The sequence below is a fragment of the Staurois parvus genome, unplaced genomic scaffold, assembly GCF_062004578.1.
Source record: "Staurois parvus isolate SC_StPar_1 unplaced genomic scaffold, SC_StPar_1.0 ptg000746l, whole genome shotgun sequence".
Lineage (NCBI taxonomy): Eukaryota > Metazoa > Chordata > Amphibia > Anura > Ranidae > Staurois > Staurois parvus.
This window is the reverse complement of record NW_028318542.1, coordinates 5,752,694-5,780,581: the sequence shown is the minus strand read 5'-3', so window position 1 is coordinate 5,780,581 and position 27,888 is coordinate 5,752,694. Positions and strand designations below refer to the sequence as shown.

General features: G+C 39.8%; 1 protein-coding gene and 1 long non-coding RNA gene across 2 annotated transcripts; one reads left to right on the top strand and one right to left on the bottom strand.

The window, feature by feature from the left end:
• LOC149445159 (cytochrome P450 2G1-like) lies at window positions 1-25,129 on the top strand. Its single transcript, XM_089654213.1, has 9 exons — window positions 1-209; window positions 2,186-2,348; window positions 2,440-2,589; window positions 6,808-6,968; window positions 11,807-11,983; window positions 14,813-14,948; window positions 18,992-19,179; window positions 20,562-20,703; window positions 23,907-25,129. The coding sequence occupies exons 1-9, from the start codon at window positions 33-35 to the stop codon at window positions 24,098-24,100; spliced, it is 1,488 nt and encodes a 495-aa protein (XP_089510339.1). The 5' UTR covers window positions 1-32; the 3' UTR covers window positions 24,101-25,129.
• Window positions 20,793-24,115, bottom strand: LOC149445160 (uncharacterized). The gene is made up of 2 exons (XR_016306468.1): window positions 23,992-24,115; window positions 20,793-21,199 (listed from the first exon to the last, which is right to left on the bottom strand). It is a non-coding gene; the product is annotated as an uncharacterized LOC149445160 (long non-coding RNA).
• Window positions 25,130-27,888: the final 2,759 nt, after the last annotated feature.

The window sequence follows — 27,888 nt, the reverse complement described above, 5'->3', positions numbered from 1 at the left end:
CAAGCACAACTGGACACTTTTCCCCACGAGAGATGGATACCACATGGCTAAGCACCCTACTCCTGGCTCTAATTGTCTTTTGTATTATTTACTCTACATGGAACACAATGTGGCGGAAGGGTAACCTACCACCGGGGCCACCACCACTGCCCATTGTTGGGAACGTGCTGCAAATTAGAAGAGGGGAAATGGTCAAATCCTTATTGGAGGTTAGTTTTAAAGCAACTGTTAACCTGAGTAATAAATAGTAATGCCACTCAGGAGAAAAAAAAAGAAAAACAGAGTTGAGATTGTGGGTTTAATTTACTAAAAGAAAATAGGCTGTTTTTCATAGGCATTTTCCCTTAGCTTAGTGAATGAGGTGAAGCTTTGCTGACTTCAATTTTCACATGCAAGTATTTTGTATTTTTCAAGCATATAATTGGGTATTTTTTTGCAAAGTGAATCTTCACCACATTTAACAGGGAAAATTCCCTTGCAAAGTAAAAATTTCTGAAAGTTTTTAGCTTATATTGTACATCAGCTCATATATATCACTACCATCACATAAAATGGATTCCTGCTCTGTTCCTCTTGCTGATTGGGGAAGTGTCTGATCTTCCAATACCATGTGGCCCTTCAGTACTTTTTGTATGTCCCTTGGACTCCAGCAGTCAGTAATGGAAGTGGTAGCATTGATTTGTAAAGGGATTGTAATGGCAATGATTTCTAGCAGTCCCTTGTAACATGTCCCCACTTTCTGGTTGTCTCCTGCAGCATGTCTCCAGTCTTAACCTTACCTGTAGCATGTCTAAACTGTAGAATGTCCTAAGCTGTAAATCTGTCAGTGGTGTGAGCATAATGAAGTGCTCAAAGCTGAATCTATATAGGCAACCCTTTGAGTTTTGCACTGTAATCTTGCTGGTACTTTTTGGTACAGAAAGCAATGCCCTGGCCTATTGACCAATTTTGTAAAACCACCACTAATCCTAATTCTAACTCTCCCTGAAAAACTAAATCTTACCGTCCCTCTAACCCTAAATCCTTACACTAAACCTAACACTAATCCTCACACTCCTTGGAACATTAACATTCCATAATGTAAACGTAAAGGGTCAGTTCATCCAATATTGATATTTTGGTTTTTAGTAGATTCTTTGAGAGTTCAAACATCTACAGTTACAGCTTATACCCTTTGAACTCTTTTGATATTTACTTGAATTCTTGGGTCTGCACACCTGTTGCCATTATCAGGAGTTATAGTCTTTCCCCTGGATTTTTTAAATATTATGTGATATGAGGGCCTGGAGGCTTAAGGAGCTGACTGAGGGGAGCTGTCTGCCAAAGATCTGTCTGGTATCACTGGAGGGCATCGCTTGGAAGATTGGAAGGAGTCTACCAATCCTGTACTTAGGCCATGTGAGTACAGACACTGCATGATCTGGGGAATTCTATGCTTTGCTACCTCTCTGGTGCCTTATTGTCAGTGTGGGTCTCTTAAAAACTGGTGTTCTGTACAGCACTATCCGTTAACCCTTTCTGTACTGGGACATTGCTCAAGTTTGCTTTCAAGGAAGTTGTCCTCACTGTACATGGTTTCTAACCTGGAGTATCCAAGCTTAATCCCCTACCCTTTCCAAGTTTTCAAACCAAAAAAAAAAAACATCCTCTAGAATGATTTTTGGAGAAAGAGTGAATGAGCCTGCTGTGTGCCTGGCTGCAGGGCTGAAGTTTTGGGAAGATGTGGCCAGTAACTTTGCTGCTCCTACAGGAGTAGTGCTACATATGCCCAAAACCCCCTCTCCCACATGCTTCCACCGGGCTGTAAGAACATGTTCCCTCAATCTTTTTCCTTATGCTTTATCACAAGTCATCTGGTGTCTCCAATGCAAAGCACATAGCCTTGCATTGGATATAACTACACTGAAGAACAATCCAGTGCCAGAACATAGGGGAGTAGAAAAGAGCACTGGCTGCTAGGAGAGTGAAGGATCAAGTAAGTAAAACTGATGTTCCCAGGTACCCTAAACCTAAGAGGACAATTTATCTTTGCAGTGTAGGGGCAGCCCCACTTCAAAGGAGCATTTTTCCTTTCCTTGGAAAAGGGCGTTAAAAAATGTAGTAAAAACACATGCTTGTATATATTTTTAATCATTGGCAGTGGAATACGTGCAACTCTAAAAAGTCTGCTGTGTTTATACATCAGTTTAGGGAGAAATATGGTTCAGTATATACCGTGTACTTTGGCCATAATCCTATTGTTGTCTTGTGCGGCTACGAGGTGGTTAAAGAAGCATTAGTAGACCATCCAGAAGAGTTTGCAACCCGTGGAAGACTTCCAACCATTGACTCATTTGTGCAAGAACATGGTAGGTTTCTGAAAAATTAGCTCTGAAAAATTAATATTTAGCTCTACTAGCAGTACCTTAGTTGGTCTTTCTTGCGTTTACTCTGTTTTAGGAGTTGTCTTTTCCAGTGGGGAACGATGGAAAGATCTGCGCAGGTTTACACTTTCCACGCTGAAAAATTTTGGGATGGGCAAAAAATCAATTGAACAGAGGATACAAGAAGAGTCTGGATTCTTGGTGTCAGCGATTAAATCACACAAAGGTACGTGCATAGTAAGGTGTTACAAAGTTTAGGATAAAACTGAATAAACTTGTAGCACTACCACTTCAAGGGCTGTGGAGTAATTATTTGGGATTCATGTTCAGGTAGCCCAACCTCTGCTGACACCACCTTAAACCTCTGGTTAGAGGAACCCTCTGGATGCAACCACAAAATAGACTCACAGTCAGTTAAAGTGAACTGATGTTTTAGTTGAATTGAGGTCAAACATAAGCACAGTAAGACAACAAAAAAGTATGTGCATGAAATAACTGCTATCACCCTTAATAACTTTAAGCAAAGGTCACAACACAGCAAAATCTCAGTCAGTTCTAGATGTCCTGCAATTCAGAATGTAAATGATGGCCCAGTCCTTGGATGTTTCTTCCCCAGTGAGCTACAAAAAAAAAACTAACAAGTAGAGAGGCTTACTCACTTTGGGCTCTCAGTGACTGATGGCTGAGTTTAATTCTGAAGAAAGAAAAGCTCTTCAATTAAATAGGCCCTTTAAACTGCAGTGTCTGCTATTCTGCATGCTCAATGGGGCCCCAATTGCTGCACATAAGGATGAAAATCGTACTTGCAGCAAAGGCTTCCTATTATAGGGTGAACACAATGAAAGGGAGCTGCCCATTTAAGTGATATTAAATTTTAAATAGTACTCCTTTAGCACACACAGGGTGAGATGTTAAATTATGCAGAGATTAAAGAACTGGCAAAAACATGCTTCTGTAGGGATTAGTCCCTTTTTGGACCTCAGTGGGAAACTGCAACAATGAGGGAGTTCTTTGGCGAATGGGGCAGACTGTAGTGGAAGCAAGAACACAGCTTGACCAGCATAGGACAGATGTAGGCCGAACAACCCAGGCCTTAGCATGTGTAACTTGAGAAACAGTAGCAAACTGAGTTGAACATAACTATAAAATTTAGATGAAATTAGAAATGGATATAGCGAGCGCTCACAAAATCAGCTGGTAGAACACTCCAAGGAATCACCAGACCTCATAACATAAATAATAAAAAATAGTGCAGCGCTGTAATATAAGTATATAAAACCAAATAAGTGAGCATAAAGTTCATAAATTCTTCATGAGCGTGAAAAGATTGCAGAAAACTTGACGTGAAAATCTCCTCTATATCAAATAGGTGACTGGAACCGTATAGATAAAATGCGCACTCACCGACCGCGCATTAAATATGCGCATGTATATGACCGTCTATCCAGGTAATCAGCCAGACACACGGACCTACGGATCATCCCTCCCAGGTGGATCATCAACCTTGGGTGTAGTAGCATGCAGCAAGGTCTAGAGAGCACTCACAACCAGTGCATGAAGATGGATGAGCTCCCTCTCCTGGACACAAGATGCACTAGGAACCAGCTGCTGTAGATCTGAAACCCTCAGAGAGAGGGTCAAAACAGAGAGGGAGTGCCAATAGTGTAGTAGGTTCAAGCTAATTTATTTGGTCACAAGCAAAAAGTAACAACCAGGGGTACATGCATAAAAACACACTGCCAGCATTTAAGTGGACAGAGAGATAAAACAATCCTGATGATGTGCCGTAGCACGAAAGGCCTCAGGAGGAGCCAACAGCACGTGTGACTTTCTGCACAGCCGTGACCACGAGGAGGTCCGGCGGTGCTTTACTGTGCCGGGTCAGTACATGTTTGTTTTATCTACCAATGGCTCCTGGGATATCTTCATCACAAATCCCAGGAGTCCTCAGATAGCCTTTTTTGTTTACTCCTGAAAGTACTATGTTTGAGAGGGCAGAGCAGGGAGGGGAGGAGGACAGAGAAGTATGTCTAGAGACTATAGATCAGCTTTGAGAGGGCAGGGGAGGAGGTCAGAGAGGCGTGTCCAAAGGCTATGGATCTGGTTTTCAGAAGGTGGAGAGGCATGTCTGGTCCTTGTGAGGAGCAGAGGAATGATCCTCCAATGGCTCGACAGCTCTAAGAGTGCGATAATCCCACAGAATGAGGAGCAGAAATAATCGCTGGGGTAGGGGCAGCGGGGAATGCACTGGCAGGAGATGAGCACCTTGCCGCCTACATGATATAGTTACATAGTTAGTTTGGCTGAAAAAAGACAAAAGTCCATCCAGTTCAACCATTAAAAAAAAAAGGGAATCCAGACAGGAAGTAGTGAAGGAACATTTTTACTGTCCATTAGTGTGACAGCAGGGGGAAAGGGTTCTGATCACAACAACTTTACAAATAGGTTGAAGTTCTGCTTTAAGCAGAGAAAAATCAGGTCTCCTCCCCTGCCAGACAAGGCTGGGCTGTGTAGCATGGCTGAGTACATCTCAGGACTAGATAAACAGAAATAAAATATTGGCAGATAAAACAGCTTGCTTTTATGTTTTATGTACCCAGAACAAGCCAGCCACAAGAGACGGCATGTATGTCGTAGCCTACTTCCAGGTCTCAGCTGCATGCATGCCTAATGGCTGGCACTCGCTGTGATTGTATACAGGCGGGAGCCTGTAAGCAAGTCCTAGCCAATGATTCTTGACTGGGACGTGCTGATCGGATGTGTACAATCACAGCCCAGAGCTCTGTGTTGACAATCAACTCATAGCTCTGTACAGAGGGAGCACTCTCTGTGTTTCTCATCCCTGCATTGCAAAAAGAAGCACACTTTCCACATTATTACAGGTACTTATATAGTGCCGTCAATTTACACAACATTTCACATTTACTGTATATTGTACATTCACATCCACACATAGTAAACATAACAGTCCCTGAAAAGCAGGGAATAAAAACAGCCAGATCTGTTAGTAAAAGCAGCACATTTTACGCACATTTCACTTCTTAGGCATACATTTAACACCTTGATCACCCTAGATTTTAACTCCTTCCCAGTCAGTGTTAATAGTACAGTGACAGTGTATACCATCATTTCTCAACCAGGGTGCCCAGGCACCCTGGGGTGCCTTGAGGTTTCCTCAGGTGTACCTTAGCAAAATGTCTACAAATTATCCAAAACTTGTATACAAGCTAGCAGGTGAAGCAAGCCTGCCTTTTAGTTACACAAAGTCGCAGGTTTTCATTGTGCACCATTATGGCCTGCTAGCCTCCGGCGTCCTGACAACCAATGACATCATCAGTTGATAAGAAGGATGTCAGTTGCCTGAACAGCATCCTAGTTTGACTCTCCGCTGCCCCTGTCCATCAGTGCTGGGGTCACATTAGCTCAATGATGGTGAAAAACTGAGGGAGAAGAGAAACATTAGCATACTAGTCAGTACCAGTGTGCAAAAGTGTATTTGCTTTGGAAGAATAAATCACCTCTGTTGGGTGTCCTACTTGTGTGGATATTGGTGCGTTATATACAGCTAATTGAATAGTTTTTCACATTTTAGAATGGGGTGCACTTTTAAAATTATGGACAGTCTTGAGGCACTAATTTTAAAGGGTGCCTCGGGACAGTCCATAATTTTAAAGGGTGCCTTGACCGGAAAAAAGGTTGAGAAACACTGCTGTATAGTATTATCACTGATCACTGTAATGGTAATTTCAATGGCAGTTAATCAGTTCCCCCCAGCGTCAGTTAGTGTGAGATTGCCCACCGAACTATCGCAGTCCCATTATAAGTCCCTGATCACCACCATTAGTAGTATTAAATAAGAAAAAAAATTCCAGTATATATACCATAGTTTCTAGGTGCTATACCTGTCACACAAACCAGTCAATATACACCTATTGGGATTTTTTTTTTAACCAAAGACTTGTAGCAGAATACATTTTGGTCAAACTATATGAAGAAATTTGATTTTTTTTTATTGGATATGTTTTATAGCAGAAAGTAAAAAATATTATTATTATTTTTTTTTTATATATTTTCAGGTTTTTTTCATTTATATTGCAAAAAATAGAAAGCCCAGTGGTGATCAAATACCAACAAAAGTAATCTCAATTTGTGCGAAAAAAAAATAATTTGGTTACAGTGTTGCATGACTGCACAAGTACCAGTTAAAATAGAGCAGTGCAGTATAGCAAAAAATGGCCTGGTTATGAAGGGGGTAAAATCTTCCGGAGCTCAGTTGGTTAAAGTTCAGGTTTAGGAACTGGTGTTGTAACCTGTTTAGCTCAATGTATTTATGATACAAAGCATGAACTTTGTTATGAAACAATCCTGGTCTCCACCTTCTTTATAGTGTTTTCTGTCTCATGACAGTCACCTTTTGCACATATTGTATACTGTATATTTGCAGGAAAGGCCGTTGATCCTAGAAGCCTCCTAGTCCCGTGTGTGTCCAACATCATCTGCTCCATAGTTTTTGGAGATCGGTTTGAATACAGTAATGAGAGTTTTCAGAGACTCCTCACCCTGTTTGCTGACAATTTTAGGGACATGAGTGGCACTTGGGGACAGGTAAGTGGTACTAGAGCTCCGCACGTAAAAGAAACTGAACTAAATTATTGCCAACAAGGTGGCTGTAGAAGTGGCTGGGTTTTTTTTTTTATTTTGTATTCTGCCTCCCGTGGAAGGTCTAGAACAGGGGTGGGCAAACTTTTTGACTTGAGGGCCGCAATGGGTTCATATATTGGACCCGGGGCCGGACCAAGAGTAGATGAATGATGTGTATGTGTCATCCATAGTAAGTATAGTAATATTCCCCCATAGTAAGCATAGTAATTAATCCCCCATATAGTAATTCATCCCCCATATAGTAATTCATCCCCCATAGTAATTCATCCCCCATAGTAATTAATCCCCCATATAGTAATTCATCCCCCATAGTAATTCATCCCCCATAGTAATTCATCCCCCATAGTAATTCATCCCCCATATAGTAATTCATCCCCCATAGTAATTCATCCCCCATAGTAATTCATCCCCCATAGTAATTCATCCCCCATATAGTAATTCATCCCCCATAGTAATTCATCCCCCATAGTAATTCATCCCCCATATTGTAATTCATCCCCCCTATAGTAATTCATCCCCCCTATAGTAATTCATCCCCCATATTAAGTCCCCAAGTCCCCCCTGTGTCAATTTACTTACCTTTGCTCCACGCGTTCCTCTCGCCGTGTTCCCGCGTCGTTCCGGTCTTCAGGGCGGACTGTGAGAGGAGCCTAGCTCCCCTCACGTTCGTCACGCTGCCCCGCCTACACACATCCTGACAGCCATCCTGACAGTATCACGCTCCGCGGGCTAAATTAAAAGGTCTGCCGGGCCGTATACGGCCCGCGGGCAGTAATTTGCCCATTGCTGGTCTAGAACAATATTTCTCAACTTTCTCTTACCACAGAGGAACCCGTAAAATAATTTTCAGATCTTAGGGAACCTCTGCTAAAACCAATTTCAACCCTTGCTAAAACCTAAACACCAACAAGAAGAATGTCTTACTTATAGCGGTGGTCAGAATGCCAGCCCTGTAGACAGATGAAAAATTCTTTGGTGTCACACAGCTGACTCTGCCAAGTGGTATTGACCCATTATTATGCGAGCCCCATCAAATAAGACATCAGTCACCCAAAGCTCAAGGAACCCAGAGCAACCTCTGGAACAATTCTAGGGTTCCATAGCTGTACGAGAAGATCAGCAGGTGGAGAATAATGAATCAGAAAAAGCATGACTGATCCTCTGTTCACTTCTCTCTTAACAAAAACATAACCTTAAATAACCACTCCGACAACACAAGATCTTTTTGACTGGGTTTACACTTTATTAAGTATCAGCCACAGCTTGATATACAGTATGTAAATAATGAACAATCAAAACCACTAATATAATAAAGCTTCAGAATCCCTATTGCAGGGCTGAGTGGGTGTCACAAATTCTCTCTCCTTATCAGGAGCCAATTCAGCCTCCAGCCATCCTGGTTAGGCTCAGGGGCTAACTTGGACATTCTGCCACCAATTCACCTAAATCTATTCGCCACCTGCCACCTCAGCCCACAAAAGGGATAACCACCAGCTATGACATGAAAACGTATAACAGAAATAACGCAATTATGATGAACCCCACACAAGTGAATACACTGGATAAGAAAAAAACCCACGTCATTTTCATTCGGTAGTTAATTTACTTTTTTCACATTCGTTATTTTATTTTTTATTATTATTATTATTATTATCATTATAGTTACCACTTGCCATCCAGAGGATTTACCCCCTTCCTGACCAGGCCATTTTTGCATTACGGCACTGCGTTACTTTAACTGACAATTGCGCGGTCATGCACCGCTGCACCCAAATACAATTTACATCCTTTTTTTCCCAGGAATTGAACTTTCTTTCGGAGGTATTTGATCGCCTGTGAGTTTTTTTATTTTTTGCGCTATAAAAAATAAATGCCGACAATTTTGAGAAAAAAACAATATTTTTGACTTTTTGCTATTAAACTTGTCCAGTAAAAACATTTAAAAAATCAAATTTCATCATAAATCTAGGTCAAAATGCATTCTGCGACATGTTTTTGTTAAAAAAAATCCTAATACGTGTAAATGAATTGGTTTATGTGAAAGTTATACAGTCATGGCCGAAATTGTTGGCACCCTTGATATTTCTCCAGGAAATCATGTATTTCTCACGAAACGTATTGCATTAACACATGTTTTGCTATACACATGTTTATTCCCTTTGTGTGTATTGGGACAAAACAAAAAAAGGGAGGAAAGAAAGCAAATTCGACATAATGTCACACAAACCTCCAAAAATGGGCTGGACAAAAGTATTGGCACCCTTTCACAACTGCGGATAAATAAGAATGTTACAAGCATGTGATGCTCCTGTAAACTCACCTGGGGCAAGTAACAGGTGTGGGCAATATAGAAATCACACCTGAAAGCAGATAAAAAGGAGAGACGTTCACTTAACCTTTGCATTGTGTGTCTGTCTGTGCCACACTAAGCATGGACAACAGAAAGAGGAGACGAGAACTGTCTGAGGACCTGAGAACCAAAATTGTGGCAAAATATCAACAATCTCAAGGTTACAAGTCCATCTCCAGAGAACTAGATTTGCCTTTGTCCACAGTGCGCAACATTATCAAGAAGTTTGCAACCCATGGCACTGTAGCTAATCTCCCTGGTCGTGGACGGATGAGGAAAATTGATGAAAGATTGCAATGCAGAATAGTCCGGATGGTGGATAAGCAGCCCCAAACATGTTCCAAAGACATTCAAGCTGTCCTGCAGGCTCAGGGAGCATCAGTGTCAGCGCGAACTATCCGTCGACATTTAAATGAAATGAAACGCTATGGCAGGAGACCCAGGAGGACCCCACTGCTGACACAGAGACATAAAAAAGCAAGACTACAGTTTGCCAAAATGTACTTGAGTAAGCCAAAAGCCTTCTGGGAAAACGTCTTGTGGACAGATGAGACCAAGATAGAGCTTTTCGGTAAAGCACATCATTCTACTGTTTACCGAAAACGGAATGAGGCCTACAAAGAACAAAACACAGTACCTACGGTAAAATATGGTGGAGGTTCAATGATGTTTTGGGGTTGTTTTGCTGCCTCTGGCACTGGGTGCCTTGACTGTGTGCAAGGCATCATGAAATCTGAGGATTACCAAAGGATTTTGGGTCGCACTGTAGGGCCCAGTGTCAGAAAGCTGGGTTTGCGTCCAAGATCCTGGGTCTTCCAGCAGGACAATGACCCCAAACATACGTCAAAAAGCACTCAGAAATGGATGGCAAAGAAGCGCTGGAGAGTTCTGAAGTGGCCAGCAATGAGCCCAGATCTAAATCCCATTGAACACCTGTGGAGAGATCTTAAAATTGCTGTTGGGAAAAGGTGTCCTTCCAATAAGAGAGACCTGGAGCTGTTTGCAAAGGAAGAGTGGTCCAAAATTCCGGGTGAGAGGTGTCAGAAGCTTATTGATGGTTATAGGAAGCGACTGATTTCAGTTATGTTTTCCAAAGGGTGTGCAACCAAATATTAAGTTAAGGGTGCCAATACTTTTGTCCAGCCCATTTTTGGGGTTTTGTGTGACATTATGTCATATTTGCTTTTCTGCCTCTGTTTTATATTTGTTCCAATACATACAAAGGGAATAAACATGTGTATAGCAAAACATGTGTTAATGCAATACCTTTTTTGTGTGAAATACTTGATTTTCAGGAAAAATATCAAGGGTGCCAACAATTTCGGCCATGACTGTAGTGTTTACAAATAGCGGTATAGATACTGGAATTTTGTTTTTCAACTAGTAATGGCAGCAATCAGCAACTTATAGTGGGACTGCGGCGGACATTCTGACACTGGGGGGAACTGACTTGGTCACTGACATCCCCAGTGACACCAATACAGTGATCAGTGCTAATATAAAGCACTGAAACTGTACTAATGGCACTGGGCAGGAAGGGGTTAACATGAGGGGTGATCAAAGGGTTAACTATGCGCTGGGAGTTTTTTACTATGTGCTTAACTGTAATTATACCTATCTGGATGGCTGTGCTGTGCACAGCTATCCAGAGCAGTGTGCCCTAGCCGACAGGGAGGAGGACTGTTAGTCAAAACAGTATTCCTCCCTGTCAGTGATTGTTGGAAATCACCGGGCGCCGGCGAGTAATTACCGGCTGGGACCCGGTGATTGACAACCACGGCCGTTAATGACGGCGTGAGTAGGGTACTCGTACTGCCATATATATATATATATATATATATATATATATATATATATATATGTATATATATATACTTTTTTTTTTTTGTTTTTGTTTTGTTTTTTGTCTTGTATCATGCAAAGCCATATGTTTCATTTATTTTTAGACATATTTTATATTTTTTTATTTTAAGACAAAAGTCCAGACAACAAAGCCAAGTAACAAAGGCGGGAGGGAGGGACTCATTCTCTCCTGAACATGAGCAGACTGAAGGGACCCGTAGATCAGGAGACACATGTGAAGGCAGGCCCCTTCTTCCTACACTTTACACCAATAGCCTAACTCCTAATTTGCACCATCCTCTACCCTTAACCCTTTTGTCACCAATTGCTATCCCGAGGGAACTGTCACCAGTCATGATAGCTGCTGAGTTTATAACACAGGGCATTGCTTTTATACTTTAAATAAAAAATTACCTATTTGACTATGATGTCTTACTGCCTTGTTCTACTGCCTCTGAGCCTCACCAATACCACAATTGCAATTACATGTTTCACTTACAGCGCCACATGCTGGTGTAATCTAGCACTGCAGAGCATAATTTAATTCATAGTGATTCTCTAGGACAAATACTTATTCTCTGTTGTCCAGTTGCAGCACATGCTTCCAAATATCATGAACTATGTACCAGGACATCACAAGAGAATAAACACGCAACTGACCAATCTCGCCAACTTCGCCTTGGATAGAGTGAAGATGAACCGAGAGACATTTGATCCTAACTCACCCCGGGATTTTATTGACTGTTTCCTCATCAAACAGCAGCAGGTACATTGATTGAAAATATACTATATACCTTCTGTATGCCTGTATGCTTCATAAAAGGACAACTGTTTATCTGACGTACAGATCACATCCAGCTCCCAAGCCATCAACATAAAGTATAACTAAAGGAGAACCATTTTTTGAGAAATGGATAGAGTGGATTAAAATGGCTGCCAGGTTTTTACTGTTACCTGTGTCCCTGGCAGGGATCTTTCTCCTGCCTATATTTCCTTGTAGCCCTCTCTCTGACTCCTGGGAATGTGGCTGCCCCCCAAGAGACAGAGTGGGCTACCATTTACCACAGGGGTAGATTACTTAGGCACAGTGGGACATGTAGGCAAATGGGAGCCAGTCATTTTTAGATGAAAACACAAAAAGAATTGTACTAGTCACAGTCCATTGGAGAAAGGGTTAGGGTTGCAGATGCTCAGGACTTCAGCAGAACTCCGTCATAGACAGGGACATTAATAAATTAATTTTGTTTAGATAAATTCATTACATTTTTTTTAATTCCTTTAGTTTAATTAATTTATTGTCAAATCAGATTAAAATTTTCTGAATTCAGTCAAACTGAATTCAGGTCAGCATTCGAACTTTGATTTTTTTTTCGATTCAAATTTTTCACATTTAAGAATTGTAATATGTTTACATTTCATATTTGTTTCCAAATTTGAGTCAAATTTGAATTTCCTTATTTTGGCTGAAATTTGTTTAGTTATTCAAGAAGATTAGTTTACATTTCTTACCATTGTGATTCGGAATTTAGAGACATCCAAATTTCCAAATAATGAAAAGTTTGTGCGAATTTCGATTCGGAACAAAATGGATCACACATGTCTACTCAGTCATTTCATTTGGCACAACACAGGAAAACAGCCTGTATGCTATATTTGCAAACGGCCTCAAATACTTATGTGCAACAGTGCCAAAACTGTCAACATAAATGGCCAGACTGATAAAATTAAATGATATCTGAATCCGAAAAAAAAAATATTGTCATATGAAAATCTGGCAGCTAGTAGGCAAGATCTTGCTGGCAGCAACATTCTGCATAGTGGTCTGTACACTGTGTGGATGTAACGTTTGATCAATGTAAACAGCACTATACTCTAGTTAACCCTGTTGCTGGGATTCAGTCGGCTCTTGTACTCTAATAGGGTAGTTGAACTTTTGCGCTGTATGCATGTAAACATTAGGAAAAGTATATATACAGGCGTTCCTCGGTTTACAACACCTCAGTTAACATAATTTTCAGTTTACGAATGAAAATACACTGAAAATAATGGCTCGATTTACAAATTCTTTTCGCAATACGAACGGATTAATTGGTTTTCAATGCATTTACAAATTATTTTTTTTAATCATGTCCCTGTACAGTACTATGCCTTTAAAATGCACTTTATAAAGAGTTTTGAACAGATAAGACTTTTTTTAACTTTTTACTGACCTCCAGAATGGATCAATTGGTTTTCAATACATTTACAATGTTTTTTTTAATCACGTCCCTTTATGCCTTTAAAATGAACTTTATAAAGAGTTTTGTACAGATAAAACTTTTTTTGACTTTTTTCTGACCTCCAGAACGGATTATTTGGTTTTCAATGCTTTTATGAATTTTGTTTTAATCATGTCCCTGTACAGTATTTATGCCTTTAAAGTGCACTTTATAAAGGGTTTTGAACAGATAAAGCTTTTTTTGACTTTTTTCTGACCTTTGGACATGGATTAATTGGTTTTCAATGCATTTACGAATTCATTTTTAATCATGTCCCTGTACAGTATTTATGCCTTTAAAGTGCACCTTATAAAGAGTTTTGAACAGATAAAAGACTTTTTAAAACTTTTTTCTGACCTCCGGAACGGATTAATTGGCTTTCAATGCATTCATATGGGAAACTGTGTTTCGGTTTACAAATTTTTTGAAATATGAAAAGTCCCGCAGAATGAATTAAATTCATAAACCAAGGTATGCCTGTATGTGTACAGTGTAAAATACGTGCATATGCGGGACCACAGTCAAATTATATGGAACGGGGGTGTGCATATTAATTGCGGTCATGTGTTCTGTTGTATGCACACTATACAGTAAATCCCATATTCCACAGTCCACGTAGAGAGCAAGCAAGAATAGGTGGTTACATTCCTATATCCATTAGGACCATGGAGAATGAACGTAGCCACCCTCTAAACAGAAGTTGGATTTACTGCAGCAAAAAAAGACAGAAAAACGAATTTGGAGATTTGGAGGAGGTTGTCAGCAATAGAAGGGACTTTTTGAGTTAAGAACACATACTTGAATTGAAGGTTGGTGTCACTTTAAATCAGTCTAATTGCAGTAAACATTTCTGTTCCCATTACAGTTTTCATTAAAAAGACCTTTTTTTCATATTTTTAAAGCAGAGTGTGCTGTATTGCAGGCTTCCTTGTAGTCGATCATCCTCATTTACTCTGGCTATTTCTAGATATACTAAGTTAAAATGTTACCTCTCCCAACCTCATTCCTTAAGTACCCCCAACAGGTCATGTTGCCAAGATTTCCTTTACCTTGCAGAGGTGCTTTAAATGAACGTGATTGGCTCAATATTTATGACAGCTATTTTATCCAAGAGAAATTTCTAAAACATTACCAGCTAGAGGTAGCTGAGGACTATGACTGGGAACCAGTGCCTTACAGTATATGCAGATAAATAAAATGTGGAGGTACCTTAGATAATACTGTATAAGATGTAAGGATACATTCTGCTTATAGTTTCGTAGCTCTACTTACAGTATGTAGTTATGATAAAAAATGTCAAAAGTCTGCCTAAATTCTATGATGTTTCATGTTTCCAGGAAAAAGACAATCCCAATTTTAATATGGAAAACATGAAAATGACCTTACTGAATCTGTTCTTTGCTGGGACAGAAACTGTAAGCACCACCCTAAGATATGGCCTTCTTGCACTTATGAGATACCCTGAAATACAAGGTAAGGAATAGAAGGAACTTGCAAAGGCAGAAAACTCTTTGTAGGCTGAGAATGAATGCCGTAAATATATATATATATATATATATATATATATGTGTATACACAAGGGGTGTTCAAGTCCAACCTGGACTTTTGAGTTTGTATAACAAAAGAACAAATTTTAAGGAGTGGCATTCCTTTTTTTGACATACTCCCCTACTACATTTATACACTTATCCCAGCATTTGCCTAATGCCTGGAAAGCTTCTGCATAGAAAGATTTGTCAGTACTCCTGAACCATCCTAGGACAACCTGCTTCACTTCGTCATCACCGTGTTCACCGTTCCCACAGAAAGATTTGCCTTTTGTGCAGTTTCATGACAGGTTATGCATTGATTATCCAGAATAAGGCGTTCCACTTGCTGAATGTTCACAAGAATAACTGCTGTGGGCTGGGAACCACCATAGCCAGGATTGTCACTGACAGACAAATGTTTTACGGCGGCTGAGCGTCTCATCTTCGTACTATGGTTTAGGTCCTCTGTAGATATCTGCGGGTTTTACGCCTTCACTCACAAGAAACTTCATCACCACAAGCTGCTCCATGCACACCCTAACATTGCTGTCTGCCAACTTGATTAAAGGTCTCTGGACAGGCCCGCAACATGTGCGCCGCCTATCAGTAAAAGGATACACTTGCCACTTACTACTGCATGTAGTACCACCATGCTAGCATCCCTTTTTCTACCTGTAAAATGAAAAGTCCTAGTTTGACTTGAACGCCCCTCGTAAATATAGTATTTAGCTTGAGAAAGTGCAGGGATCCCTAAATTGTCACTGATATATGGAAATATATAGTACATTCCTTGAGTGTGACCACAGGCTTGTGGGAACCCAGAGGATTGTGGGAAAAGAAGTTAAAGTGCCTGCAACTAACACTGGACAAGGTAGGCAAACAGGACTGCACTACAATAGTAAGCGATATAATAAATTAAAATTGTCCATTTCTTCTGCCACCTCCTTTCCTAAGCAGATGTGTAGGACTGCTGCTGTTTAAAGGCATTGCTGTGCAATTTTATTTGTATACAATGTCCTATTTTTTTTAACCACTTGAGCTCCGGACGATTTACCCCCCTTCCTGACCACGCCATTTTTTGTGATACAGTGTTTCGTTACTTAACTGACAATTGCATGGGTATGCAATGCTCTACATAAATTACATTTTTATTTTTTACCCCACAAATAGAACTTTTTTGGGTGGCATTTGAGTGCCTTTGCATTTTTTACTTTTACTTTTGTGTTACAAACAAAAAAAGACTTACAACAAAAAACAATATTTTGATTTTCTGCTATAAAACATATCCAATAAAAAATTAAAAAAACAAATGTCTTCATAAATTTAGGCCAAATTGTATTCTGCTACATATTTTTGGTAAAAAAAATCCCAATAAGCACATATTGATTAGTTCATGCAAAAGTTATAGCGTCTACAAACTATTCTTTTTAATTAATAATGGCGATGATCAGCGACATATAACAGGACTGCGATATTGCAGCAGACATCTTTAAATTAACTGACACTTTGTGAGAAGTGACACTAATACATTGATCAGTGCTAAAAATATGCACTGACACTGTACTGGTGACACTGGTTGGGAAGGGGTTAACATCTAGGACACAGGTGTCAAACTGGCGGCCCTCTAGCTGTTGCCAAACTACAAGTCCCATGAGGCATTGCAAAATTGGAGAAGGCTATAAGAAGATAGCAAAGCGTTTTCAGATGTCAATATCCTCTGTTCGGAATGTAATTAAGAAATGGCAGTCATCAGGAACAGTGGAAGTTAAAGCAAGATCTGGAAGACCAAGAAAAATATCAGACAGAACAGCTCGCAGGATTGTGAGAAAAACAATTCAAAACCCACGTTTGACTGCACGATCCCTCCAGAAAGATCTGGCAGACACTAGAGTTGTGGTACACTATTCCACTATAAAGAGATACTTGTACAAATATGGTCTTCATGGAAGAGTCATCAGAAGAAAACCTCTTCTACGTCCTCACCACAAAAATCATCGTTTGAACTTTGCAAATGAACATATAGACAAGCCTGATGCATTTTGGAAACAAGTTCTGTGGACCGATGAAGTTAAAATTGAACTTTTTGGCCGGAATGAGCAAAGGTACGTTTGGAGAAGAAGGGGCACAGAATTTAATGAAAAGGACCTCTGTCCAACTGTTAAGCATGGGGTTGGATCAATCATGCTTTGGGGTTGTGTTGCAGCCAGTGGCACAGGGAACATCTCACGAGTAGAAGGAAAAATGGATTCAATAAAATTTCAACAAATTTTGGATGGTAACTTGATGCCATCTGTGAAAAAGCTGAAGTTAAAGAGAGGATGGCTTCTACAAATGGATAATGATCCTAAACACACCTCGAAATCCACGAGGGATTACATCAAGAGGTGTAAACTGAAGGTTTTGCCATGGCCTTCACAATCTCCTGACCTCAACATAATTGAAAATCTATGGATAGACCTTAAAAGAGCAGTGCGTGACAGACAGCCCAGAAATCTCAAAGAACCGGAAGACTTTTGTAAGGAAGAATGGGCAAAGATACCTCAAACAAGAATTGAAAGACTCTTGGCTGGCTACAAAAAGCGTTTACAAGCTGTGATACTTGCCAAAGGGGGCAGTACAAGATATTAACTCTGCAGGGTGCCCAAACTTTTGCAGACGCCATTTTTTTGTTTTCTGTTATTTTGAAAGTGTAAATGATGGAAATAAAATCTAACTTTTGTTGACATATTATAAGAATGTCTAATCTGTAATTTGATGCCTTTTGGAGATTTTTCCATCTTTCCTTGGCTTCTTTATGCACATTAATACAAATTTTTAGTTGGGGTGCCCAAACTTTTGATCCCCACTGTATATATTGTACATTCACATCAATCCCTAATCCTCAAGGAGCATACAATCTAAGGTCCCTAACTCACATTCATATACTAGGGCCAATTTAGACAGGATCTAATTAGGTGTAGGAGGAAACCCACACGGGCACAGGGAGAACATGCAAACTCCAGGCAGGTGGTGCCATGGTCAGGATTTGAACCAACAACCCTTGTACTGCCAGGCGGAAGTGCTAACCATTCAGCCACTGTGCTGCCCCTAGGTGGTGCTTTTACTAGTGGAAGCAGAGGATCATGTTCCCAGATTTGCAGGGACACACAAATATTCACTCCCCCCCATCAGAACAGAGCTCTAACTTATTGACATAGGCAGATCTCTGTTCTGTGTCCTGCCTGACGATTTTGTGGGGACATCCGTCCACTGGCACTTGCAGATCAGCTTCTCTGTTCACCGGCACTTGCAGATCGGCTACTGCTGTGAGTGTTCACAGCAGAAGTGATCTGCCTGCGTTGTGTGCACGCCCCCCTATAGCGGAAGTGCAGAATCACATACATATACTTGGTTTTGCACAGGAAGCCCACCCTGTAGCAGTAAAACATCTATAGGGCAGATCTTATGTGGTTAAATACCATGACATTCCAACATAGTTCAAATGACTGATTTACACAGTTTTTAATACTGAAATGATGCCAACAAATAAAATTATAATATATTGCAGTTTACCAGTCCTTAGGTGGGGGTATTACATGTGTTTCCATTTATAAGGCTAAGAACATTTTCACCAAGTACAGAAAATACACATGAATCTTGATAGAAATGTGGTTTCTTTGTCACTTTCAGCTAAACTAGAGATATTGTCTTCCTTCTATAAAATACTTATCTTTTCATCACCCATGTAATGGAGAGGGATATTTGTTTCCTGTAGTTTGGGAAGCAGATAGTTATAAAGGTCCAGGCATCCATGAGCAAATCATAAGAGGAACTGAAACTAATTTGTACAGGGTATAGAGATGAAACAACTGCAGGACAGAGGTATAAACACCACAGTGGCAAATATAGAAATGTTTGAAGTCTAGCTTAGGTGGTAACCATGGATCACTCCATAAACACAGTGAAGTAAGTGTAAGGTTGTATAGGTTATAACTTTGTGTTTCACAGCCAGACTGCACAAAGAAATAGACAGAGTGATTGGTGAAAATCGCATCCCAAACACTGAGGACCGGAACAAGATGCCCTACATGGATGCTGTACTTCATGAGATCCAGAGATTTGGTGACATCCTCCCGATAAATCTTCCACATCAAACGTCAAAGGATGTAAACTTCAGGGGCTACACCATCCCCAAGGTGCGTCAGTTTTTGACTGGATTAGCAGCAAGTTAAGTTGACCCTGGAATTCTGATGCTGTTAGATTTGGAAGGCATTTTCTTAAATTTGGATGTTCTAAGCCGAATCCAAATTTCATTGGATTTTTTTTGTTGGCACTTTAATTTCTCAAAAGGCTTCTGAGAAATAAGGACCAAAGGTTGTTCCAAAGGATGTTTCTGCCTTATGTCTTCTGTTGCTTGGCAGTGTTTCTGAGTCTCATCCTTCTATTGTTATATCTCAGATATATATATTTTAAAGGAGGTGGCTTGGGCAGTTTTTTGGCCCCATCATCTCATTGGCCAAGGCTGCCAGGAGCTTACCAAACTATCCCACACAATTTTGCATTATGTGCTGTTCTTGAGCCTAGTTTAGATTCCTATTATTAATTTTTTTCAGGAGAGAGTTTATCCAAACCACAGCTGATTGAACTTTTCTGAAGATCACTCATCTCTACAGGCAGGGCAGCCTGGACTGTGCCGGTATTGGGTGATTTGGCTGCCTGTACTATTACTGTACTCTACTGTTAAAATCAGATCCAAAGCCACTAAATTCCTTTCCTTACATCCTTCTGTGCTGAAAACATCTATAAAGATGCAGAGTGTTAGTGATCAGGTTGGACGTTCATTGATAGCTGGTATCATTAAGCAGAACCTTTCTTCTGACATGATTCTTAGCCAGGATGTACAATGCTGATGAAAAACATTTCCGCACTATGGTGCTTCCACCGCCATCTTTCACCAGTTTGAGCTTTCCACCGCACACAACATTTTGAGCTAGCACCACAACTTTGGTTTTGGCCTTGGCAGAGCCTTTTTCCACTTATATAATTTGTGTCTTACGTGCCTTCTAGTAAACTCCAAATGGGAATTGATATACAGTTGGTTTTTGCAATCCTGTAAGCTTGTCATGAACACCCACCCTTTGAAGTGTCAGAACTGTGTTTGTCTCAAAGGACAGTGTCTCCCATTGCAGATAGGCTTGCGTAAAACCTTGCATTCTCTCTCTGAATAACTATTCTTTTGTCTTACTTTTAAGATAATAAATATTCACTACTCGCTTAGACTCCTACTTTTATAATCTTCCTCAGATATCATATATTAAGCCAATTAGAATACAGGTGTTAGTGGCTTTGACAATATTCTGGAACTTTGGGCTGCAATAAATGACAGGACTGCTGTAACGGGGGCATGCATCTTGACAACAACTTAGAGTTACCAGTAGATAGATGACCAAATCTATTGTAGGCCTGGTTGCTCACTGCCATGAAAGAAATGTCTTGGCCAACCCATTCTACAGGTAAAAAAGCAACTTAACTCTAAATAACCAAAATCAAAGTCTCTATGTTCTTTATTTTTATTTAGGGTACAGATGTCTACCCACTGTTGTGCTCTGTTCTTAGAGATGACAAGCAGTTTGCTACTCCAGATAAATTCAACCCCAACCATTTTTTGGACAACAATGGCTGTTTTAAGAAAAATGATGCATTCATGCCATTCTCTGCAGGTACCTACAGACAGTGAACTTATTTAAAGGGATAAGTATCAATTTATGTGTTTACACTGTAAAATGATGCAAAAATCCAACAATCCAGGTGATATTAAATACATTTAGTGATTATTGATGATTCAGCATTGCACAATCATAAGATGCCTTGAAAAAAAGTGAAATATTCCATAAGAAAGGAATCTTAACACACCATATCACTGACCATAAATAAATTGTACAGTGCCACACCTCTGTTATGTAAATTTCTAGTAGCATATTGTGAAAGATGGGATTTTTGAGACATGTATTAAAAATATACATTCAATTAAATATAAACCTACTAATATAACATACAATATTTCATAAAATCAATCCATAATACAATATTATTCATTAGTTTCACCAAAACATTTGATAAAAATAGTATATATGCTGGTCTTTTGTGGACCAACGCGTTTCATGGAATATTCCACTTCTTCAGGAGCTGCCAGTCTAGTATTGTATCAAAATTGATCTAAAGAAAAAAAGGAGTATACATGTGTCATAATTATGAAATACCATCTTAACCTAAGGGTCAACCACCCACCACATGCCATGACAAAAAAAAGGAAAAGCAGCCGTGGAACAGGGTCCAGAGGGGGACCAATGGCATATAATTCAGTAAACAATATTAAAGGTCACTCTGTCTGAATAAAAACAAATGGCAGACTCCATCCGTTGCTAGTGTAAGGAAGGGATCTGTGCTCATAGGTATGAACACAGATCCATTCCTTACATGGATTTTGGACATTTCTAATATACATTGTGCAGGAGTCAAGAGCAGGTAAAATACAGAGTGCAAAGACAAGGAGTATATACACCCTAGTGCACAGCACTACTCCTTATGCAGCCTTTTGCACCTACATACATATACAGTTGCAAGAAAAAGTATGTGAACCTCTTGGGATTACGTGGAGTTTTGCATGAATTGGGCATAAAATGTGCTCTGAACTTCATCTAAGTCACAACAATAGAAGAACACAGTCTGCTGACCATAATACTACACAAACATTAGATGTTGCCATGGTTTAATTGCACATAACATGTAAACATTCACAGTGCAGAGAGGAAAAAGTATGTGAACCTTTGGACTTAATAACTGGTTGACCCTCTTTTGGCAGCAATAACCTCAACCAAACGTTTCCTGTAAGCAGATCAGACCTGCACAACGATCTGGAGTCATTTTGGACCACTCCTCTTCACAAAACTGTTTCAGTGTAGCAATATTCTTGGGATGTCAATAATGAATAATGATGGATGCCAATCCTTAATGGGGAGCGGGGGACAAAGCATTAAATCGGAACTTCCTCTTTTGGGTGGAACTCCACTTTAAGGTTCTCTTCCTGCTCCACCCATCTGTAATGTCGCTAGGACTGTAACAGTCCTGACCCAGGGGGGCAGATTGACAGGAATGCAAGGAGAGAGGCCAGGAGAGAGCAAGTTTTTTTTATTTCCTCAAAAGGGGCATGCCTGCTGCCGCAGATAAGCGGCAGACAGCAAGTAAGAGTATATCCACTCTGTTTTTGGTCAGGTAACACAGGGCATACAATGGTGTTGCAGATAGATTATTTTGTGGACAGATTTTTCTGCTTGCAATCTGGAGCCCCTTCCCACACTGCTCCCCGGGTACCTGCTCCACCTTTTGTTCTGGCCCTGCTCAGGAGTAAATAGATAATTCTTAAAAAAAGGTTAATACACTCCTGCGCCACAGAATATATTTTAGTTTGTTAGATAATTCTTAAAGTTGAATTCTACATAGATATAAAAGACACAAATTAATGCTGGACTGTAAATCATCAAAACATCATTAAAAGTATTTTTTTTAAATACAGTGTAATTATCTCAGTTTGACCTGGTATCAGCCTCTTGCTGCCCCTGTACAGCAGGACTGAAGTGTCAGATGAAGAAGCAGCACAAGGAGCTAATCAAGAAGCATGCTAATAGGAAAAGAAATAAAAGTGACATTGATGAGCAGATCCCTGGGCTGCTTGTCCTTTCACTATTCAGTAACAAGCTGGAGTGGGTCCAGGAACACCTGGGCTCAGAGGAAGTGGGGCAAATGATAAAAGGTAACTAAACTGAAGACAAGACATCTATTTGGAGAAAGATAGTACTGTGTGGAAATCTCTGAACTGAAGCTGAATATTCCAACAAAGGCTGCATTACTTTATCTTTTGATTATTATTATTGTTATTATTATATAGCACTAACAGTTTATGCAGTGCTTTACAACATAAGAGCAGACAGTACAAATACAATACAATTTAATACAGTAGGAACCAGAAGGCCCTACTGGTTAGAGCTTACAATCTAAGAGAGAGGGTCAAGAGATACAAAAGGTCATACCTGTAGGGGATGAGCTGATGGAGAAAGTGGAGATATAGTTGTTAAGAGGGAGCAGGGTAGGCCTCTCTGAAGACAAGGGTTTTCATGGTTTGGCTAAAAGTGGACAAAGTAGAAGGGGTAGCAGTTCCAGAGGATGGGGTAGGCTTGGGAGAAGTCCTGGAAGCGAGCATGGGAGGAGGTGACAAGGCAGCTAGAGAGCAGGGGGTCTTGGAAGGAACAAAGAGAATGAGTGGGTTAGTATTTTGAGACTAGGTCAGGGATATACTGTAGCTGAGAGCAGAGTTATGGATGGCTTTGTAAGTTAAAGTTAGTATTTTGAATTTAATTTTTGAGTGAATGGAAGCCAGTAGAGGTATCGGCAGAGAGGGGTAGCAGACACTGAGCAGCTGGTAAGGTGGGTGAATCTGGCAGCAGCATTCACGATGGATGAAGAGGGGATAGCCTATGTAAAGGTAAGCCAATGAGGAGGGAGTTGCAGTAGTCGAAGAGAGAGATGACCATGGAGTGAAGTAGGAGCTTGGTGGTGTCATTGGTTAGGAAGAAGCATATTTTGGAGATGTTGCAAAGATTAAGGTGGCAGGCTTTGGACATTGATTGGATGTGGGGCCGAAAGGAGAGTTCAGAGCCCAGGATTATATCTAGTATCTTGGCATGTGGGGACGGGTTGATAGTTGATCTTGACAGAGAAGTAAGGGAAAGGCTTGTAATTTTTAACTGGAGGTTTGCTTTAACTACTTCCTAGAGTACCTCTTTAAGATAAATACATGTGACTTTCAGGCCACCCTACTCTGTCATGATCCCAATAAAATATCTAACTAAGATTTTTCTCTTTTCAGGGAAGCGGACGTGTCTTGGGGAAGGTTTGGCCCGTATGGAGCTGTTTATTTTCTTAACAACCATCCTACAGAACTTTACACTGACCTCCAAGACTAAATTCACAGACGAAGACATCACACCCAGAACACTTGGATTTGCCAGTGCTCCCATATCTTATGAGATGTCCTTCATTCCTCGAGTTAGATCATTTTAGATTAGTATCCATTCTGCAACAAAAATTTAAATTTTATATCAAATTATTCCATTCTACATTTTCAATGGGACCAAAACATACCTGAAAGAAAAGGTTTTTGTGTTGCCCCAACTACTATATCTACAAGTCATTTTTCTGGTGTTTAGAACATGGACCTGCTTATCAAACAAATATTAGTCGTTTGCTGGTCATAAACATCTTCCACATTACAATGACAGGTATTATATATTTGGCTTGGTTGATTCTTATTCCCTTGCATGCAAAATATAACAAATATTTAAAAGGGGTTGATTTACTAAAACTGGAGAGTGCAAAACCTGGGGCAGCTGTGCATGGTAGCCAGTCAGCTTCTAATTTCAGCTTGTTCAATTAAGCTTTGACAAAAAAACAAAATATGGATGCTAATTAGTTTTTATGCAGAGTTTTACCCAATTTTGCACTCTCCAGTTTTAGTAAATCATCCCTAAAGAGTACTAACCAAGGGGCTCTTAACATGTTCACGATTATAGATCCCCAATGGATTGCCAAATATGTTGTCCTACCACTTTCACAAGACTTCATGAATCATCATCATCATCACTAGTTATATTAGATACCAGCAAGACTTAAAAAAATGCCAATAGCTTAAATAGATAGCTAATAACAATAGTAATAACAGAACAGCTGAATGAAAATCATAAAGATTTTATCATATTTATTTATACAAAAATTGCAAATCAAAAAATACAAAAGCAAGCCATACCTAGTAAGATTTTTGCTGACTGCTGTGCAATCAAACATGGAATGGAGGTAAAGTTACTGACCATGTTACTTGTCATTGTTACTTATGTGACTTGTCATGTTGATTTCTTTACTTTGATTTTGGGCTCAGTAATGTAATCCTGTTTAAATTACTTTAATTATTTAGATATCCAGTCCCATACTACCATTACTTGGTTCCTATAACTTAAGGGGTATAAAAACTGTATCTCAAATTAAAACCCTACAATGTCCAGTTCTAGTGAATAAACAGATCTTCAAAATAGCAAAGTCTGACTTGTGGTTTCTTTTTTTCTACGTCCTATGGCAATATTCATTAACTCAAGAGGTCCAGATACAACTTTATTCTAAGAAAAGTCAGGGGGACAATCCAAAAACTAACCGATGCGATTTGGGAGTCCAAGAGTGCACTTTTCATCAGGGCTAGAAAAATATAAGGATATCCCCATGTCAATCAGATATCAATACAACATCCCCTCCTCTGGGTCATGCTTAAAACCCAATTACCAAAAGTATTGGAAGTATCAAAATCAATATATAAAAACTTCAGGCAGATATAACAACATGTATACTAAACCATACCATTTCAGTTCATCAACTGGGTAAAAACTAAATAGAACAAAATTATTTACAGAGTATATACTGTGTATATATATATATATATATATATATATATTGACAGGAAGCTTCAATGAACTACCACGGTGCTCCAGAGCTCTGTGGTAGTTACCACATTGTGGTAGTTACACAGTTCATTGAAAACTACAAGCCCACAGTCACTAAGGCTGTTGGTACTTGCAGTTCATTCATTCATAGAAATCCATGATTGAATGATGCGGCCGTGTGGACAGAGCCCCACACGGCTGCGCTGTTTTCAAATTTGACTCATATTACATACTCAGTATTATATAGAATATATAATTCATCATCTAAAAGATATTGGGTAGGAGCTTAAGGTAGTAGGAGTTGGGAGAGTTTGAAAGGGCAACTGATTTTTTATGGGTCTTTAGATGAAGGAAAGGGACATAGACATAGATAGAAAAATAGAGGAAGACATGGAAAGAATATAGAATGCTGAACGGGGAATTGGTGGAGTGGTAGCAAGGGTGGGTGGTGTAGGGAATAGGCATAAAGTTTGTAGTATTTATGTATTTAAGAATTGTTAGACACATTGTGGATTTTTGTCATGGTAAAATTGTAATAAAAAAATAAATGAAAAAAAAAGAATATATAATTCAAAGGAGACATGCCTTAGGGCTTAGAAATGTATCCTATAACACAAAGAGTGAAGGCATAGTAACTCTATAACACTAGTCCCAGAAAAGTTATTGGTTCTTTTTCTGCCAGCCAGGACAATAAAGGATTATGTATGCTCTGCATTTGTAGACTTTGCATGCAGCGTTTTGCAATAGGTAAATAGGAATCTCAGAGTTGAATATAAGAATGATGCCAATCAATAGCTGAAAATGTTTGTAGCTTCTAACATTTCAATAGTTACACAACCAAGGCAAGCTCTGCCAAAAAAGGTAAATTTTTGATAAGCAATTATGTATTCACTTCATAAAAGTAGTTCTGTAGAGTATTAGGGCATTCTGTTTCCATGCAAGATGGACATTACATGGATAAGCACTGTGCTCCTGGCTATGATCATCTCCTGTATCATCTATTTCTCATGGAATGCCATGTTTCAGAGATGTAACCTGCCACCAGGACCAACACCACTGCCCATTTTGGGCAATGTCCTACAGATAAAGAGAGGGAAACTAGTCAAACCCCTAATGGAAGTTTTAATGGAAATGTATTCTAGAGATCTAGTCTCATTGTTTAATTGACAGATCTCATAGAGGACGGGAGGCATTATGAGATCTGTCTGTAATATCAAGATTTGTCTCTGAAGATTGGATAAGAAAACGTGTTATAAAAATGATTCTATTTTGTGTGTATAAAATGTTTTTAATAAAATGTCAGTCACAAACTAAAAACAGTATATTAATTAAATCAGTACAGCTGTAGTTGACATGGTCAAGTTTTATTTAAGATTTAATTAGGTCAGTCCTTTTTAACCTATCAAATTGAGGTCCTGTCCCTATCTGAAATGTCCCTACTGTAATGGACCCTTGACTGTTTTATACATAGCATATCTGTGACCTAAAATGGCCAGGAAATTTTTGAGAGAAGTAGATACCGGTTTTCCTAACATGGCAACTGCAGCCTGTCCTCCTGTACGGGGCTCAAGCTCCAACAGTTCATCAGGGGGACCCAGGCAGCAGGGGGAATTGGATCATGGAATAGGAGGGTAATCGGTACAGTGGGGGAGGAAATTAGAGGAACCAATCACCTGTGTGGCTTTCCCTACAGCAGCTGAAAGCTGGTTCTCCTCTCCCTACTGCTGGCTTTCAGCTGCTGCAGGGAGAGCCACACAGGGGATCAGTTCTTGTAATTGCCCCTTCTGCTGCAACGATCACCCTCCTTGTCCACTATCTGATTCCTCATGCTGCCCAGACCCTCCTGTGTGTTATTTTTTATTTCTACTCACAACACTGCGGGAATCCCTTCTCTCCCTCCCAACAGCTGCTGTGAGCATACAGGAGGATCATTTCAGGTTGGAGAGTGCTGGGGGGGCAGTAAATATGTCATATTTCTCAGCCCTTTCCCTCTCTGAATGAACACAGTGGGTGATTGGTAAAAGCCACTCACTATGTTCATTCCTAACTAAAGCATAGCAAATTGTATTCACTATGCTTCAGTTTTTGAATGAACAGGATCTTCACTGAAGCTATGGCTGCAGAGAAAGGGACTGGAGAATCCTCAGTCCCTTTCTCTGTCTCAAAAGTGAGATATCATGGAACCGTTTAAACAAATGATATTTTAAAGATTCCCCCCCAACCACTCCCATTTAAAAGAAATATAAACATAATAAAAAAAAGTATGGGCTCATTCTATTAGGCTACCCCGCTTATATTTTGTTTGTGGTAACCTTACATTTTTGAGAAAAAGACTGCACCTGCCTACACCCCGAGCTTAAGGAA

Coding starts and splice junctions, on each gene's coding strand:
- LOC149445159 (XM_089654213.1), top strand. CDS start 33: ATGGATACCACATGGCTAAGCACCCTACTCCTGGCTCTAATTGTCTTT. Junction 2,349..2,439: donor CTCATTTGTGCAAGAACATG/GTAGGTTTCTGA, acceptor ACTCTGTTTTAG/GAGTTGTCTTTTCCAGTGGG. Junction 6,969..11,806: donor TGAGTGGCACTTGGGGACAG/GTAAGTGGTACT, acceptor TCTGTTGTCCAG/TTGCAGCACATGCTTCCAAA.